The following is a 15,403-nucleotide window of genomic DNA, read 5'->3' on the forward strand; positions in this document are numbered from 1 at the left end:
TATACTTATAATGGATTCTTTGTGTATTTTCTACAGCTCTTGAGATCCGTGAATTTTTCAAAATCAGTTTCCAAAGTTTTGCAGAACTTCCACATGAGTCGTATGATTCTCCAATGTCCCTACTTGGCCTTCCTTACTCTCTCCTCCCCCTCCCGTGGACACGAGCCAGCTGTTCCTGCAGAGCTGCCTTCCAGATGATGACGATGGCGAGGGACCAGCGGCGCTGCTCCCACGGAGGCACATAAATCTTTCCATAGGCTCTGAAAGACGGGCCTCGACAAAAAGACGTTGCAGACGGAGTGGTAGAGAGGCTTTAGAGGTTTTTATTTTTCCACTGATTTTCTCATTTAATAAATACATACCATATAAAATCACAGCTGTATAAACACTCAAATAAAAAAACAAAACAACACAGCGGTGTGGAGATCTCGCCAACAGACACATTTAATCGTTTCTCCTTTTTGAATCCCGTTTCTGCAGCCGCAGAGTAAAGCTCCCTTTAAGGTATTCAAGCACTTTACTTGTCTGAAATCAAAACAGTGTGTGAAGACCTACAACAGCGACTGTTAAACTTTCTTATTTTTTTTTACCGTTTCTCACAGAGGCCTCGTTATGAAGGCTTTGCAACCCGCCGGTTCCCTTGCATACCCGGCCAGTGCCAAACCTAAGAAAATGCGAGTCCAGTGTAAATAAGGCAGAGGCCGCACCTCTCCAGTTTTCCCCTCATAGTGGTGGAGAGGGCTCCATCAGCGGGGAGAGCATGGTGAGCCTGTGGTCCACCCACAGTAAAGGCAGTGGGGAAGGGAGGGCGAGGGAGTATGTGCATGTTTGCAGAGGCCTCCGTATAATACACTTAACACCACGGTCCAGAACTTAGGCGATGCTTCTTTACGCCCACAGTTTCCATTTGATTGGGTATTTCAGGTTTTCACAGTTTTTACCCGTCATGCCCGCAAATACTGTGTTTTTCTTTTCACGCGACAACAAATGCAACAGCCTCTGTTTGGCTCGGTTTACCATGACAGTGTGGCATTGTTACACAAGCTGTCCAGTATTTACATATCAATGGTGTTTCAGCAGGAGGGATTCAAGGGCTGAGCGGTGAGACAGCAACACGGTGTAAAGAGCAGGGAACTAGCTTTCACATTCAACAGTGAGCAAATCCAAAACTCATGAGCTACTTTCAGTGTTATACAGGCCAAACTTGTTTTTTTTTCTTCCCCCCCCTCGAAAAAAGCATAAACACAAGTTCTCAACCTGCCAAATTATCAACTTTCCAGCAACAACCAAAGCATTGACCACATTTGGCTGGCAACTGGAACATCCCACCCGGACAGCGGGTTGGGGGTGGGTTAAGGTGAGGTGCGTTGCAGGTTTAGTTTGGCCCCCGACACAAACCTGCTCAAGTGAAGGCTCTGTGTTCGGCCGGAGCACTGACAGGCGGTCTGATGCTCCGCTGGGCGTCCCAGCCCAGTTTTCCCACGGTGGCCGTCCGGCTTACTGCACACAGCAAGCTGAGTAAACAGAAATGATTGATGTGTGTCAGGCTTCACTTCTTTTTTTTTTTTTTTTTTTTTTTCAAAGATTACAGCACATCATCAATTCTCAATGTACCACCATGTTTGGAATAATAAAGGTAAGACCACTCTGGGATTAAGTTACTGTATAAATTATTCACAAATATGACAACAAAGACAGTATTCAAGAAGTGAAGTTGGTCACCGTGACGTCACCCGTTGGTTTGTGGGCTACTGCTTTGACGGCTTTTTGGCCGCGCCACTTTTGTTTTTGCAACCAGAAGTGTCACGATCCAGAATTGACACGATTGCAACCCAACACTGAATGAGACATTTTTAGGCGACCAAAATGTTACAATTTTCTTCCGTGAAGGATTGAAGATCTAAGATGAAAACACAGACAACTCCCAGACTGGACAACGCCGTGGTAACATCCTCTCAATCACAAGATAGCCCCGCCCTAAAGTGTACCCTGCTTTATGGTCTAATTTACTCTAAATGGGACCATCATTTACTAAATGAACATCATGCTGTATTGAAGAAGACTTGAAACTAGATATTGAGACTATAAACTCATGTTTACAATGTTTACTGAGGGAATAAAATGACTGCCGCCCCCTGTTGGCCATTAGAAGGAATGCTAGTGTAATACACTTCAGCGTTAGCTTCACTTTTCAGACCAGGAGATTTTTAAAATCTGTGTTGGACGCTTTCATGGACGCTTTTCAAGGAAAGCCAATCCTAAACTAAACATTGTTAAATAAAAGTAATTAAAATCATTTATAGCTACATAGTGTATAGTATAATGGATTGGCTTACATTGACATTTTCTCTGTACCCTACTTTCTCTCAACCTATCCTGTCGACTTCTACTTAAATCCCCAATTAGCACATTTCCCATCATACCAGTTAAACACACATCATTAATCTTTATGTTGGGGATAAGCATCACACTTTACTAGCCATGGAAATATGCATGCAGCTTAAAACTACAATTGCCTGAGGGATACAAGGGGGGGTCCTCAGCCCCCCCAAAAAGTGCTGCTTGTTTAGTTGTAGCCTGAGGTCACCAGACAGACCTGGGCGTAGCTGCGACCCTCTCTAGTACAGCTGCTGTTGGATCAGCGCCAGCTAGTGCGGCTGACTCCGGTGTGGTTTTTATTAAAATAACAGAAGCGGAATAAGACGCCACGTTTTTCATGAAACTTGAGCGGCCTCTAGAGTCATCGGGGCCCTTCCCCCAGCCCTATTTTTTTTATTTATATTTAACAAAAATTCATTATTCCCCAGGAATTTCTAGCTGAGAACAGGATATTGTCAGGCTTTAGGTATCCACTATCCATCCAGGAACTGAGCCAAGCAAATACTGGGATTTAGGCTGTGTGTGTGAGTCACAGCTGGGGAAGTTATATCAGAGTATATTAAACTGCAACCTATATCTATGATACATTGCTTTTAATGTAGTTTAGCAGTTTGTTTGTATAGTGTACAGGCAAGGAAGTTCAAGTATAGTAAAATGTTGAAAGTTTAAAAATGTTGCATTATTTAGATTTGATTTAAACTGAGTGAAACCCGATTATTACAGTTGTTAAAACTAATTTGCCTGTGAGCATGTGGTAGGAATGAAGTATACATGTGTGCTGTAGTTTCTGGTGTTTGTGTGATAGGATAGTAACTCTTTGCCAGCAGTGAGTGGCACTTTCACAAGCAAGGCTTTTACAAGAGGGCAGAGGACAGGAGAAGCCCACGGCTGCACTGACATGAAAGGGGCCGGCCAGCACAGCAAGAGAATGGCTCATGTTTTACAACTGGAAAAAAAGCTTTAATGAAAGAACATTTCATTAGGCGGCCATTCCTCACTTGATCCCCCCCCCACCAGCACCTTTCCCATACCAAACCTCCGTATAGTGGCTTATCAAGCTTCTCAAAACACACAACTCTCCTGATCAGAGGAGCAGTTAATACAACACAGCAGGTAAACTCACAGCTTCTGACAGAGTCGGCGAGATGTTCTCGGTCCAGAGACGCGTCCCTCTGAGTCTCCTGCATCTGATGAAATAAACACACACTTGTGATCACCCAGGAGTAATAACCAAACACAGACATTACATACAGATATAGGCACCGAAAGGTTTTCTTTCATTAACTAACGATTTAGTAGTATCCAAAAAGAAGTCTTAAATCTTGCTCCCTGATTTATTTTTGAAATCAAACATATTGTCGCAAGGAGTCCATGCTTACCTTGATATGCTTTTTGAGGTATTCAGCTCTGGACATGAGGCTTTTAATCTGGTGAGAGACATAAAACTTAGTTTTTACTCATGCTTTCATATGTACTGGTAATGTTTTTTTTGTTTGTTTTGTGGTGTAGCTCTAGGGGGCAATGTCAGCTGGTCAGTCCACCACTTTGGTCCAGACTGATATATCTAAACTCTCAGACTATCAGATGGATCATCATAACATAATCCAGAGACAAAAATGGCCCCCAGGTGATGAATCCTAGTGACTTTCAGGATCCCCTGACTTTTTCCTCCAGAGCTGCTGTTTTTAAGTTGTTGGGTTTTTTTTGTCTTGAATTGTCTCGTTTAGAAGAATTGCGATACAATTTGGTGAGCACTTTGAGTGAAATTTGTATTTATCCAACACTTTGGTAAATGACCAAATACCTGTAATCATGTAAGTGCTTCTGTGTGCGTGGATAAGTGAGTGAGTGTGTGAGTGTGTGTGTGTATCTGGCATTCTGCTGCATGCATTGGTTTTTTTGTGCATGGACCTTGTTCAATAAAGACTAATAATAATAATTTACTAACAGGGCCTCTGGTGTATTGCATAATTAGAAGATGATTCTCTACAAATAAAAACAAAAAACATCTTTCAATTACCGGAGCTGTGCTCGTTTACTATAAACTGTAGAGTCGTGCAGCAGGAAACACATCTTTTGCTTCCAACGTTTGGAACCCAATATCTTTAAGATGCATGGGGACATGGACGTCATGTCAAAATCAGATTAAAGCTCTGCTGATGTGCTTCTTGCTCTGTTATGTTTTGAAAACATGTCATATGGCACACATGTGCGAGCAGCGATCGCTGTCGTCACATGCTTGAGGCTGCTCTTTACTGTGGTATTCAGTGCTCTGCTGATCATGAAGGTTCTTGGCTGCACCTCATACCTAGTTATATCCTCTTGGGTAATACTGCAGTAGCATCTGAGGGTCATAAACACAGGAGACCTAAAACTGAACCATAATGTCCCTTTAAAACACCAAACAGTTGCGGAACTTTAATCCTTTAATCACCAATTGCAACAACTGTGGAGGAAATCTACATGGATGAGGAGGGTTCAAGTACTAATGATTTGCAGAGTTTTAGGTACCTATACTGAAAAGAAGGCCACAGAACAGGAACTAACGTATCACCTTTTGCCATGACGACCTTATATCAACATACACTGAACACATCAAACCTGTTGCTCATATATGAACATTTTGGGATATTGAATAATAGCTTTAAAAGGCTAAAGAATGCTCTACAGCAGATACTAACGCACATGGAGGCCAGTCGTGGCAGCATGTGCTGCCTCTTCTGGGTTCTCACATACACACAAACACACACACATGCTTTCCATTGAGTCCCCCCCCCACCCACGCCTCCCTAATGCTGTGTTAGATTATTGCGGCCGCATCTGAATTTACTTAAGACAAGCGCCCATAAAACTTCAAATGTGGAGATCTATGAGGCCTCACTCAAAGCCGCATCACCCTTCTGGGGTTTGTTGGTGAAATACTGGTGTCTGTTGTTGGCTCTACAACAATGCACCAAACACAAGGCTTTCGGAGCATTAATGGCAGACAGACACAAGTCCTTTGAATGTGGGTTTTTTTTTTGTCTTTACTGGACCATCAAACTTTACGGTTTATTCAGGTATGTTCGGGTTGGTGTCCAAAAGCGTGGATGTAGTCTACAGGAAAAGGTCTTGTTGGTGACACAAGACAAGAGAAAGTAACGGCATGTTTTTATTAAAGTTGATTACTGATGCTATTATTTATTAAATTCATTGATTGGAACATAGAAGCCGTTTTTTTGTCCACCCCAAAAAGGTTTTTGCAACGCTTAATGCATACACATATACATTTTTTTAAACCTGAAATAACTACATTTTTTGGCCACTTGTGTGCAGAAGACAAAACTCATAAACAAAACAGCTACATATGTTCACCTTTTAAGTCAATAGGGCAAAGTTGTTACTGTTGCTTATTTACACATCAGATACATTCGTCTGATGAACGTGACATTCAGGTGGTCCCTCTCCTTCTAGGTCTTTTTCTTGGTTTCCACTATTCCTGAGGTACATATTGGAGTACTTAGCAGCTACGTGCTAAACCGTGTTCACCAGTGAGTTGCTAACATCGTATCTCTGCCGCATGCTGCTGTGCCGGTAGCGTACGGCCGGTTTGTTTGTGGAGCTGTTACGCACAAGAAAAAAACCCGCCTGCTGCAGCCGAAAACAACGATAATGAGAGCTGCAACCAAAACAGCAAAGCTGTGGGCCGTAAAACCAAACCAATGAGCTGAAAGACGCTATAAAACTCCCTCGACTTTGGGCGATAATTGTCTTTTGTTTTGGTTGCCACCACGTGTGACTCTTTTCACATACAAGTGGCCATGCGATCCATTGGGGATATAACACAAATTCATTATGGCTGCTTTTGAGTGTCCAATTATGAAGCGGACAGTGATCTATGTGTGCGTGACGGTTATTTAGATGATGGATATGGCCTTTACTACAAAAACTAAAAAACGCACATGTGACTGCTTGAAAAAGGCTCATGGGTCATGTGATGGAGCGCCTACTGTGCCGGGTGATGGTCCGAGGGGCTCGGTTGGAAGTGACGGATAGTCCTTCCAAACCGTGAGCGCTCGACCCGTAGGCCACACTCACCTCGCTGTGGAGCAGCTCCCTCCTGCGGCCCTGGGGCTCGGCTGGCTCACCGAGAATGAAGAGAAGAAAAGAAAGACAGATTAATGAGGAGAGGAAGGGAGGAGAGAGTCAGCTACCTAATCACCTTGTTTGTTCACTACTAGATTGGATTTCGCTGTCGAGCAGACCGGGGGGGGGGCTCAGGAATGGATTCTAATGTAGGCTGGTGTGTTTTTTTACAGTCGGTCCCCATGGAAGGGGAGAGTGACAGAGAGAGGGGAAGAGAACTCTCTGGTGGCAAGGCATTTTGGGAAGCTGCTCGACAAAGAGCTCTAAGCCGAACAAAGTGCCAATGTTATTTTTCCCCCTACGATCTGCTGTGCCCCGACGCTAGAGAGAGAGAGAGAGAGAGAGAGAGAGAGAGAGAGGCTGCTCGAGGTTGGCATAGATAACCCATCCGTTGACAAGACGAGGTTGCAACATCTATAGTCTATCCCCTCAAGTCATAAAGTGTCAGTCTTTTAAAATCCATAACCGTCCATAGCTCTCGTTTATTAGCGAGATAACAGTTTTATTTTTTTTCCGTTTCCCGGGTGTGAAAAAGACAAAGAAATGAAGTGTGCCGTCTGAGCTGAATGGGAAGCAGATGGCCGGGCTCTCATACCACACACGGGGATGCTGGCACCGGGGTCTGATCCCGACTCAAAGCCACATCTGGATCACTCTACCCCACCTCTTCCATTAGGCCGATCTTCCAGATGAGCTCATGAGCCCGGGCCTAATGGACGCCAGGCCACAGAGGGTCTCTTCTCTCGTGCCTCCGTCTGTCGCGTATTAAGTGTCTCCGTCTCTCCATCGCTTCACTCCGTCAGTTTGTCTTTCACACTTTCTAAATCATGTCAGAGTTATTTTCCATCACTCTTTCTTGACTCTATTTTATATCCCTCGCTGTTAAGCTCTGTCTGTTTCCAGTTAAGTATCTCTTTACTTTCTCTCAAAGTTGTTTTTGTCTCTCTTTTCAGCCAGTATAATCTTAACTTGTCTTCTCGCTGTAACCTAAGCTCGAAAAATGAATGTCTCTCATAGTCATCCGCTCTCAAGTCAGCCTGTCTAATAACAAATGTGTGCAAACACACACAGGCGCCTGAGGTCTGAGGGGATTTCTCTGAACAAAGAAGACGTATTAGATTCGGACTTAAACCTTTGCTATCTCTGTAGCCCACAGCAGTAATAGACGGGATAATTGTGTAAAAAAAACCATCTTGTTAGGAAAGTAAAAGGAGTTCATCTACCTGCTAGCGCCAACAGTAGTTCTCCTAAACACTGTTGGTACACGTCCAGGGCCTCCGGATCATCCACTCCACTCTCCTCCTATAACAGAATATTGAAAATGACACTTAGGCCACCCTGGTACTGGCATGGTTCCGCTATTCCAGTCTGTTAGCTTTGCAAAATGAGTTTATCATTAGTGTTCCCATAAAAGAAAATTGAAGGCTGTAAACAGCAGAGACACACAAATAGATTGACACAGTGATTTGGAAAGTGATCTCTGAGAGGGGATTGGTTTGTATCATGCTGTTTTTTTTCCCTCTTGTATTACTTCTGCTTCACTTTGCCTTTGTGTGCATCTCTATAGCAGTGGCATCATCCAGAAGGACCCCCCCCTCTAACCCATAGACTTTATATCAGAAACCTTAGCAATGGCGGCAGAGGCCACCTCCAGAGCAGCAAGCAGCCGTGGTTGATCTCGAGACATTTCTGGAGTGGAGAGAAAACAGGAAATAGTGCGTTGAGTCCTACTGTACATCGGTTTAAATGCACCACCGATGTATTCTGCTAAAATATGCAACATTTTGTAATCAGTGGGCCCTCTGCAGAATCCTCAGACTACAGTACTGTGGATTTGAGATACTTTGAATAATCAGATTTTAGGGAAAATATCTTTGCTACAAGGCAGTTTATCACGATTTTCCACTACTAAAATAGCCCAATTTGAAGATGTACAGACTCACAAGAATAATAATTCAACAGGGGCGGGAAAAAATGACTAAAACCCCCATTATTTGATTTAATCCAAAGTACAAAAACACACGCATTGCATTACTCAGGTTGTGCTCTCATACAGTGGCACACTAGAGACGGGCTCTTTACCTCGGAGGACATCCCTGGAGGTGCGGGCCTCCTCAAAGCTCAGCCTGTTGTCCGAGGCCACCAGGGCCTTCAGCTCCTCGGCTCTGGACACGTACTGGCGAACCTGCGGGAAGTCCTCTCACAACTTAATCATGTCAACCACCCCGTATGCTCTCCAGCCACACCGTATGGTATTCAAAGAAGAGAATTCCTTTTAAGTGAAAGCCCCACAGAGTGTTGGGAAAAATAAATAAAAAAGGACCAATTGTAAAACAGAACGTAATCCAAATGTGAATGCAGGGAGTGTTTTCAGGCCTACCTTCTGCCTGAGGGCTTCCTTACGTTGTCGGTCTGTCTCGTCTGGGGGGGGGGGGGGGACAGAGATGTTTGGGTAATACATTAAGCGCTATATGCAAAAGGCAGTTGCATTGTTGAAGGGCTTAAGCCGTGAAAAGGAGTAGAGTAACTGTTGCTGTGCTTACAGTGAATGGAGGGGACAAAGTGCTCAAGGGCACTGCAGTAAAAAGACAGAGCAGAGGACCTCTCCCCCTCCTGGTCCTTCTGGACGGCCTGCAGGACCAGCGCTTTCTGAAAAAGAGGAAAACAGGAAGCTGGAATCAGCGAATGCAAAACCGTAAACTGCACGCATGCATGCAGGGTCACGTGTGGAAAGCCAGGCGCTTTGCTCTCTCACCGCCTTCACCAGGCTCTCGGCGCTCGGCATGTGCTCCATGTCCACGAAGGGGTGGGCGAAGAACTCGGCGAAGGTGATCCGGGCATCTGGGTTTCTCTCCAGCAGCCGCAGCAGAAGGTCCCTGCAGTCCTTGGATACCCTGGCCCCGGGGGGGAGCTGATGCACAAAACATGACCTTATTATGCTGCGCCCCATTCACAGGACAATCCGAGGGTGGGAGGCGGAAAGGACAGCGGATCGCTGCCAGAGACCTTTTAAGGTCTTGCGTCGGCACTTGTGAATCCCCTGGTAATGGGCCGTGTGCTAATGCCATCCCTTTAGCTCAGTGTTTGGCACGAGAATTCAAGTGTCCTGAAAGCCCTCCGTCATTAAAAGCGCCGCTATCTGTCACTATGGCGATAAACATTTGGTTTGCGTATGCAGCAGGCAAATCAGAACAGAGACACGACTATGACTCTTACTTTACAGCAGTCAGTTATGTTTCATGTCAACATGTCTAACTTGGAAAAAAACATCTGCATTTTAAACCATACTGATTACAGCTGTGTTTACACGTATATCATTAATTCAACTTCTAGATGGCATTCTAGAAGCATTTTGTGTTTCTTAACGGGTGATAATTGAACATATTGTGTAGGTCAGTTTACAAACATATGAAAATTCATTAGGATCCCAGTTGTTTCTTTACATTCTAGATAGGAAACTGGAGATGAGCAAAAAGTCCTTGTTTCAGCTGAGCACCTCCTGAAGTGGGCTTAAAGTGTAGTGTGAAACTATGCCATCTAGTGGTCTACTGCTGAACATTCACAAATACAGCAAGAAAAAGAAAAATCGATCTGGGGAAATGTGTTTTAAATAAAACTTGTGAGCATTTAAAACTTAATTACAAGGATAAATCTGCAAACAGAGGTGCCATTAAAACACTGCTTCCTATTTTTTAAATTTCTTTAATTCTGCGGTGATGTGAAGGCGTATGTATATTTTGATGATTTGATTTCTTTAAAAAAGTCTGGTTACATCCCCAACAGGGTTACTGTGACTGAAGCAATCACTGAGGGAAATACAGCACTTTAGATGTAGTGACATACTGACATCTAGTCTTTTAACTAAAAAGCAACATCTGAAAATAAGCACTTATAATAATAATTTTTTTTATAATAATTAAGCCTTTATTAGTCCCACAATGGGGAAATTATTTCTCTGCATTTAACCCATCCCGGAGGAGCAGTGGGCTGCAATGATGATTGGAGAACCCTCAACATGCCCACCCATGGGTGAGTCATTTTTAATTTTAATATTGAAAGGTCTCAATTTTGAATATCAGCTCTGTGTGACCAGGAGTGGGTGGAGAGATTCACCTGTTAATGCACAGGGGAGGAGTTAGGAAAGTGGAGGTTATATAAAAGGCTTGGTGTGTTCAGTTCAGATCCTTTAGTCTGAGGCCGTGCTGCTGCACCGGTAAGTTTGTTTGAAATGATTCATCCCATTTGTTTGAGATTACTTGACTAGTCTATATCCTCTGAGTTATATCTACAGGATACGCAGCCTAATTGAATGTGCATCTGACTTCCTTACCTGTCTGTTTCTCCAAACTAGTGGCGTGCCAACCGCCATCTACTGTCTGTGATACACTGACTTTGTCATACAACTCCACTTCAAAACACTCAGTTATCCTTTTAAAGCACAAGGATCCAAGAGCCATGAGACTATCGAGTGAGGGGAGAGATGAATGGTTGGAGGATGAATGATTCTGTACAACAAGAAAACATAAACTATATTGCCCTGCATATCATGACTAAGAAGGAGAACTTTAAAAAAATTATAACAATAATAAAACACCTGAACTATCCCTTTAATGTGAATACCAGCTAGAGGCCCTATGGTCCAGTCAACCTTATACGCCCCAATCAGGCAATGATAACATACCCCACATCATCACATGTCAAATTCAGATTATAAAGTATATATATATATATATATATATATATATATATATTTAAAACAGAATTGCTGACAGTCTCAGTCAAGCTATTCACTAATAAGAAACTCCTTTGCTCAGAAAACTTACCTCGATAGGTTGGTTACTCCGGATCTTCTCCTCCAACTCGGCGTATGACCTTGATGCAAATGGTGCTCGCCCAAACAGCGCCTCTATATGAACACAAGCAATATTGAGTAGACTATTCCAAAAGGATAATCTGAAAACTAGTGCACCTAAAATAACTCTTATTTATATAGCACCTTATAAAACAGAGTTTACAAAGTGCTTTGAGAGACAAAGCAAGGCAATAAAACAACAGAAAGCTCAACAGTGACGCCCAACAAAGCAAGACAAACTGAGGTAAAGGTTAAATCCTAATAAAACAGTTCAATAGATGAAACTATAAAACAGATAACAAACTAATAAATAAAATAAATATATAGAGTCAAATAAAATGATAAAATTAAAGCAGTAAAGCAGTAAAAAGACGACATCACATAAAAGCCAGTCTGTAAAAATGTTTTTTAAGAAGTGATCTATTAGAGATTACTGATTCTGAGAGCCTTATCTCCTCAGGCAGATAGTTCCAAAGCCAAGGGGCCCTGATGGCAAAAAGCACGGTCACCTTTAGTTTTGAGCCTGGACCTCGGAACAGCCAGAAGGGCCCCACCTGAGGATCTAATGCTGTGAGCTGGCTGATACGGGCTCAACGTTTATGCTATATATTTTGGGGAAAGACCCATTATTGAAAAGTGATCAGTAAAATCTTAAAATCAATTCTAAAGCAAACAGGGAAGTGATGTCGTCTGGTAGTTTCAGGTAGAGGGTATGCATGCTCATACTGTGTTCAAAGTGATCTTAGTTTTGCTACCTTAACCGTCTCTTGCATGTCACTGATATGATAATAGTCTTTTAGTGTGCTACAGTAAAAAGGGGGTCAAACCATGCTGCCACTTTATGGTTAATGGCCCAATTTTATTTGTGACCTACTCAGTGCTCTCCTACAAGCCTGCAGGGCCAGTCAAGTGATTAGCCATTTTTTTTGTTCAAATAAGTGATGTTAGAACGATAATTAGGGGGAATTACGCTACACAGCACAAGAGAGTCGCACCACATTCTGCGCATGCAGCATCAAAAATGAAACAGATTATCTGAAGCAGTGCGCTATTCATGTTGAGGTTTACTCCACATTCAAAAGAGATGAAAGGCTGATAACAAAGAACTCACCATAGAGAATGACCCCGACTGACCAGAGGTCCACCCTGGAGTCGTACTGGCGTCGGCACACCATCTCGGGAGCCATGTAAAGAGGAGACCCTCTCAGGACACTCTGCTCATCCCACGGTGACATGTACTGGGCAAAACCGAAATCTGGGAACAAATGGGACGGGTATCAGTGGGTGCAACCGCCCCTAAAAGTGACCTGTTTATAATGCTAAATGCACAAAAAGTTTAATAAGCTGTAAAAAAGAAAAAGTTGACTTTCTTGCTCTGCAAACAGTACGGCACAATATGGTTCAATTCTTGCTGAAATCATCTCGATCAACTGCAAATCAATATGTGTTTACTTTATGTTCGCCCGTGTGAGTGGGCATGAGATCACCTGCTAGTTTCAGGACAGAGCCGCTGAGCAGAATGTTCTGAGGTTTCAAGTCCAGGTGTGAGATGTTTCGCTCGTGAAGAAACTGGAGGGCGCAGGCTGTTGGTGCAGAGACACATACACAACGATACTAACATTGTGCAGTCCTAAAATAACCACTGAGCACAAAAGACCCTAGATTAAGGAAATTATACTAATTGGCATGGAACAAATAATGAAGTGATAAATGTATGACTCACCTATCTGTTGCAGGAAGCGGCGGGTCATCCTCTCAGGTAAGATCCTGCGACTGCGTATGAAGCGGGATAGATCTCCACCAGAACACCACTCCAGGATCAGATAAATATTCTCAGCATCCCACTGATGAAAGGAAAGAATTCAGACAATCAGGGAAAGATTTACATGTTAAAGATGTTAATTATTTACAGAAAGTACATGCATACTTTTAGGACACAACATTTGAAACTCTCTCTACTGGGAGCGTGCTGGTTCATCCGGTTGTGCCTCCTGATGATGTCATGGCCCTGCTAAATCAATAGCTTGCATGGTTGCATGAACACCTTTGTTTAAGTATGCAGGGCATAGTTTTATTAGCTGTTATGGACTGTTAAGATCTGAATGGACTAGTTTGAACTATTCGCAATGCAACCCTTGATGATGCTGCAACACATTAAAAGCTTACCTGAAAGTCTTTCAGCTGGACTATATGAGGGTGACGCATCGTCTTGAGGATTTCAATCTCTGTGAGCAGGTTTTCTGTAGACGCCCTGTTTAGGGTCTTTTTCGCGACCACCTTCACTGCCACCACCTCTCGACTGTCCCCCTGCAACGTCACAGTTAAGAATGACTCTTCCACTTTCACTTTTGCCTCTAACGACAAAACCACACTGACCTTGTAATATCAGTGGTGACCGTCAATGCAATGTGATTTTTTTTTTCCTTCCCAGAATACAAGATCAATATGCTATTTATACCAAATAAATGGCCCGATCGTCACCCATCTATGGTGTGGTCAAAGTCAGAGTAGCGAGGCTTCAAAACAGGGAAGACAAGTAAATTACTTCACCTCTATGTTTGTCAATCACTTACAGAGTTTACTGTAGCATGGAACATTTGGAGTGTAGAAAGCATATTTAATAATGGCTAATATCTTTGCGCCATTATAGTTTAAGTATGGTCAGCGAAGTGAAGTACAAGGAACCTCATTCGCTTTAAGTTCAACCAGAAACCGGGATGCTGTAGTATTGTTTGACATATATGTAATGTTTCCCCTGACTCACCTTCCTGTAGGCTTTGTAGACTGTAGCGTAGGTACCACTGCCCAGCCGCTCTGTGAGGATGAAGTCAGACAGTTTGGGAGGAGCGAAGCTGGAAGTGGAGGCCATGATGAAGACAGTGACATCAAATTCCCCAATCGGTCTGGCCTGGAATTGAAGATCAATATGCTATTTATACCAAATGATTGGACTGATCCTCACCACATACAGTACCAGTCAAAAGTTTGGACACACCTTCTCATTCAACTACTTTGAAGAATGTAAAATATAAAACATATTCTGGTTTGTTGAGCATTTGTTTGTTTACCACATAATTCCACATGTGTTCCTTCATAGTTTGGATGTCTTCAATATTAATCTACAATGTAGGAAAAAAATAAAAATAAAGAAAAACCATTGAACGAAAAGGTGTGTCCAAACTTTTGACTGGTACTGTAGACTGGGAGGTCAGAGGTCAAGGTCAGCTGCAGAAAAGTGGTAATAACCTTTGACATGGTGCGACAAGGAAGGGACGCTTTATAAACAGGAACTGAAAGTTTATCTGACACCATTTCAATGTTAAGATAAGATAAAATAAGATAATCCATTATTAGTCCCGCAGCGGGGAATGTACAGGATTACAGCAGCATAGAGGACAGTGCAAAACAAGAGACATAAGTATTATAAATAAGCAAATGAGCAATAAAAAAAACAGTAAAGAATCCACAGTAACTGAAATATTATATATACAGACAGAATAACTATTATAACTAGTGTATTGCACAGTGTATTAGTATTGCGGAGGTTTAAACAGTTGAATGTAAGTTAATCATGTCCCCACTGTGTTTGTCAATCATTCACAGAGTTCACTGCAACCATAGCATGTTGTTAATGAAAGGGCCACTTCTTAGTTCAAATGTCTCCTCACGAATTTCAGACCGTATCCCGGCATGCATTTGTCTTCCTAACGAGTAAGGAAGCTGTGAAGAGCCAGTGTGTGAACTGGATCTGGTGTGCATAAGCTTGGAGCTAGCCGAGCTAATGTAGCAGTGTCTGTAGTGTCTGTGCTGCCGATGAGCAGTGAAGTAAGCGTGTAGATATCGGCTCACTGTCACTGTACGGTATGCACAGACACGCATAAAACAGCTGACACTCACCTGCAGGCTAAGTGTCCCTCCTCACCAGAAGACAGCCAGTGTTTACATTGCTGACAGGTCGGGCTGCTGTGCTGCAGTGGTCAGCTGACATCCACATGTGTTACACTCACCTCACTGCCCCCCCCTGGCGGCCGTACCTCGGTACTGCAG

At 43.1% G+C, this 15,403-nt stretch overlaps 1 protein-coding gene across 1 annotated transcript; it reads right to left on the bottom strand.

Annotated features, from left to right (window-relative positions):
• Positions 1–313: 313 nt before the first annotated feature.
• Positions 314–15,355, bottom strand: ulk3 (unc-51 like kinase 3). The gene is made up of 17 exons (XM_054614304.1): positions 15,254–15,355; positions 14,121–14,264; positions 13,523–13,663; positions 13,080–13,200; positions 12,844–12,939; positions 12,468–12,611; positions 11,328–11,410; positions 9,260–9,415; positions 9,048–9,153; positions 8,885–8,925; positions 8,587–8,689; positions 8,129–8,193; positions 7,728–7,806; positions 6,457–6,497; positions 3,759–3,806; positions 3,503–3,566; positions 314–1,514 (listed from the first exon to the last, which is right to left on the bottom strand). The coding sequence occupies exons 2-17, from the start codon at positions 14,223–14,225 to the stop codon at positions 1,498–1,500; spliced, it is 1,410 nt and encodes a 469-aa protein (XP_054470279.1). The 5' UTR covers positions 14,226–14,264; positions 15,254–15,355; the 3' UTR covers positions 314–1,497.
• Positions 15,356–15,403: the final 48 nt, after the last annotated feature.

This window comes from Anoplopoma fimbria, chromosome 2, assembly GCF_027596085.1.
Source record: "Anoplopoma fimbria isolate UVic2021 breed Golden Eagle Sablefish chromosome 2, Afim_UVic_2022, whole genome shotgun sequence".
NCBI lineage: Eukaryota > Metazoa > Chordata > Actinopteri > Perciformes > Anoplopomatidae > Anoplopoma > Anoplopoma fimbria.

Excerpts from the sequence above, each read along its gene's own strand:
- ulk3 (XM_054614304.1), bottom strand. The coding sequence starts at position 14,225 with ATGGCCTCCACTTCCAGCTTCGCTCCTCCCAAACTGTCTGACTTCATC. Across the intron at positions 13,664-14,120 it reads TCTACAAAGCCTACAGGAAG|GGGGACAGTCGAGAGGTGGT; the intron begins GTGAGTCAGGGG and ends GTGACGTTGCAG. Across the intron at positions 9,154-9,259 it reads CCGAGAGCCTGGTGAAGGCG|AAAGCGCTGGTCCTGCAGGC; the intron begins GTGAGAGAGCAA and ends CCTCTTTTTCAG.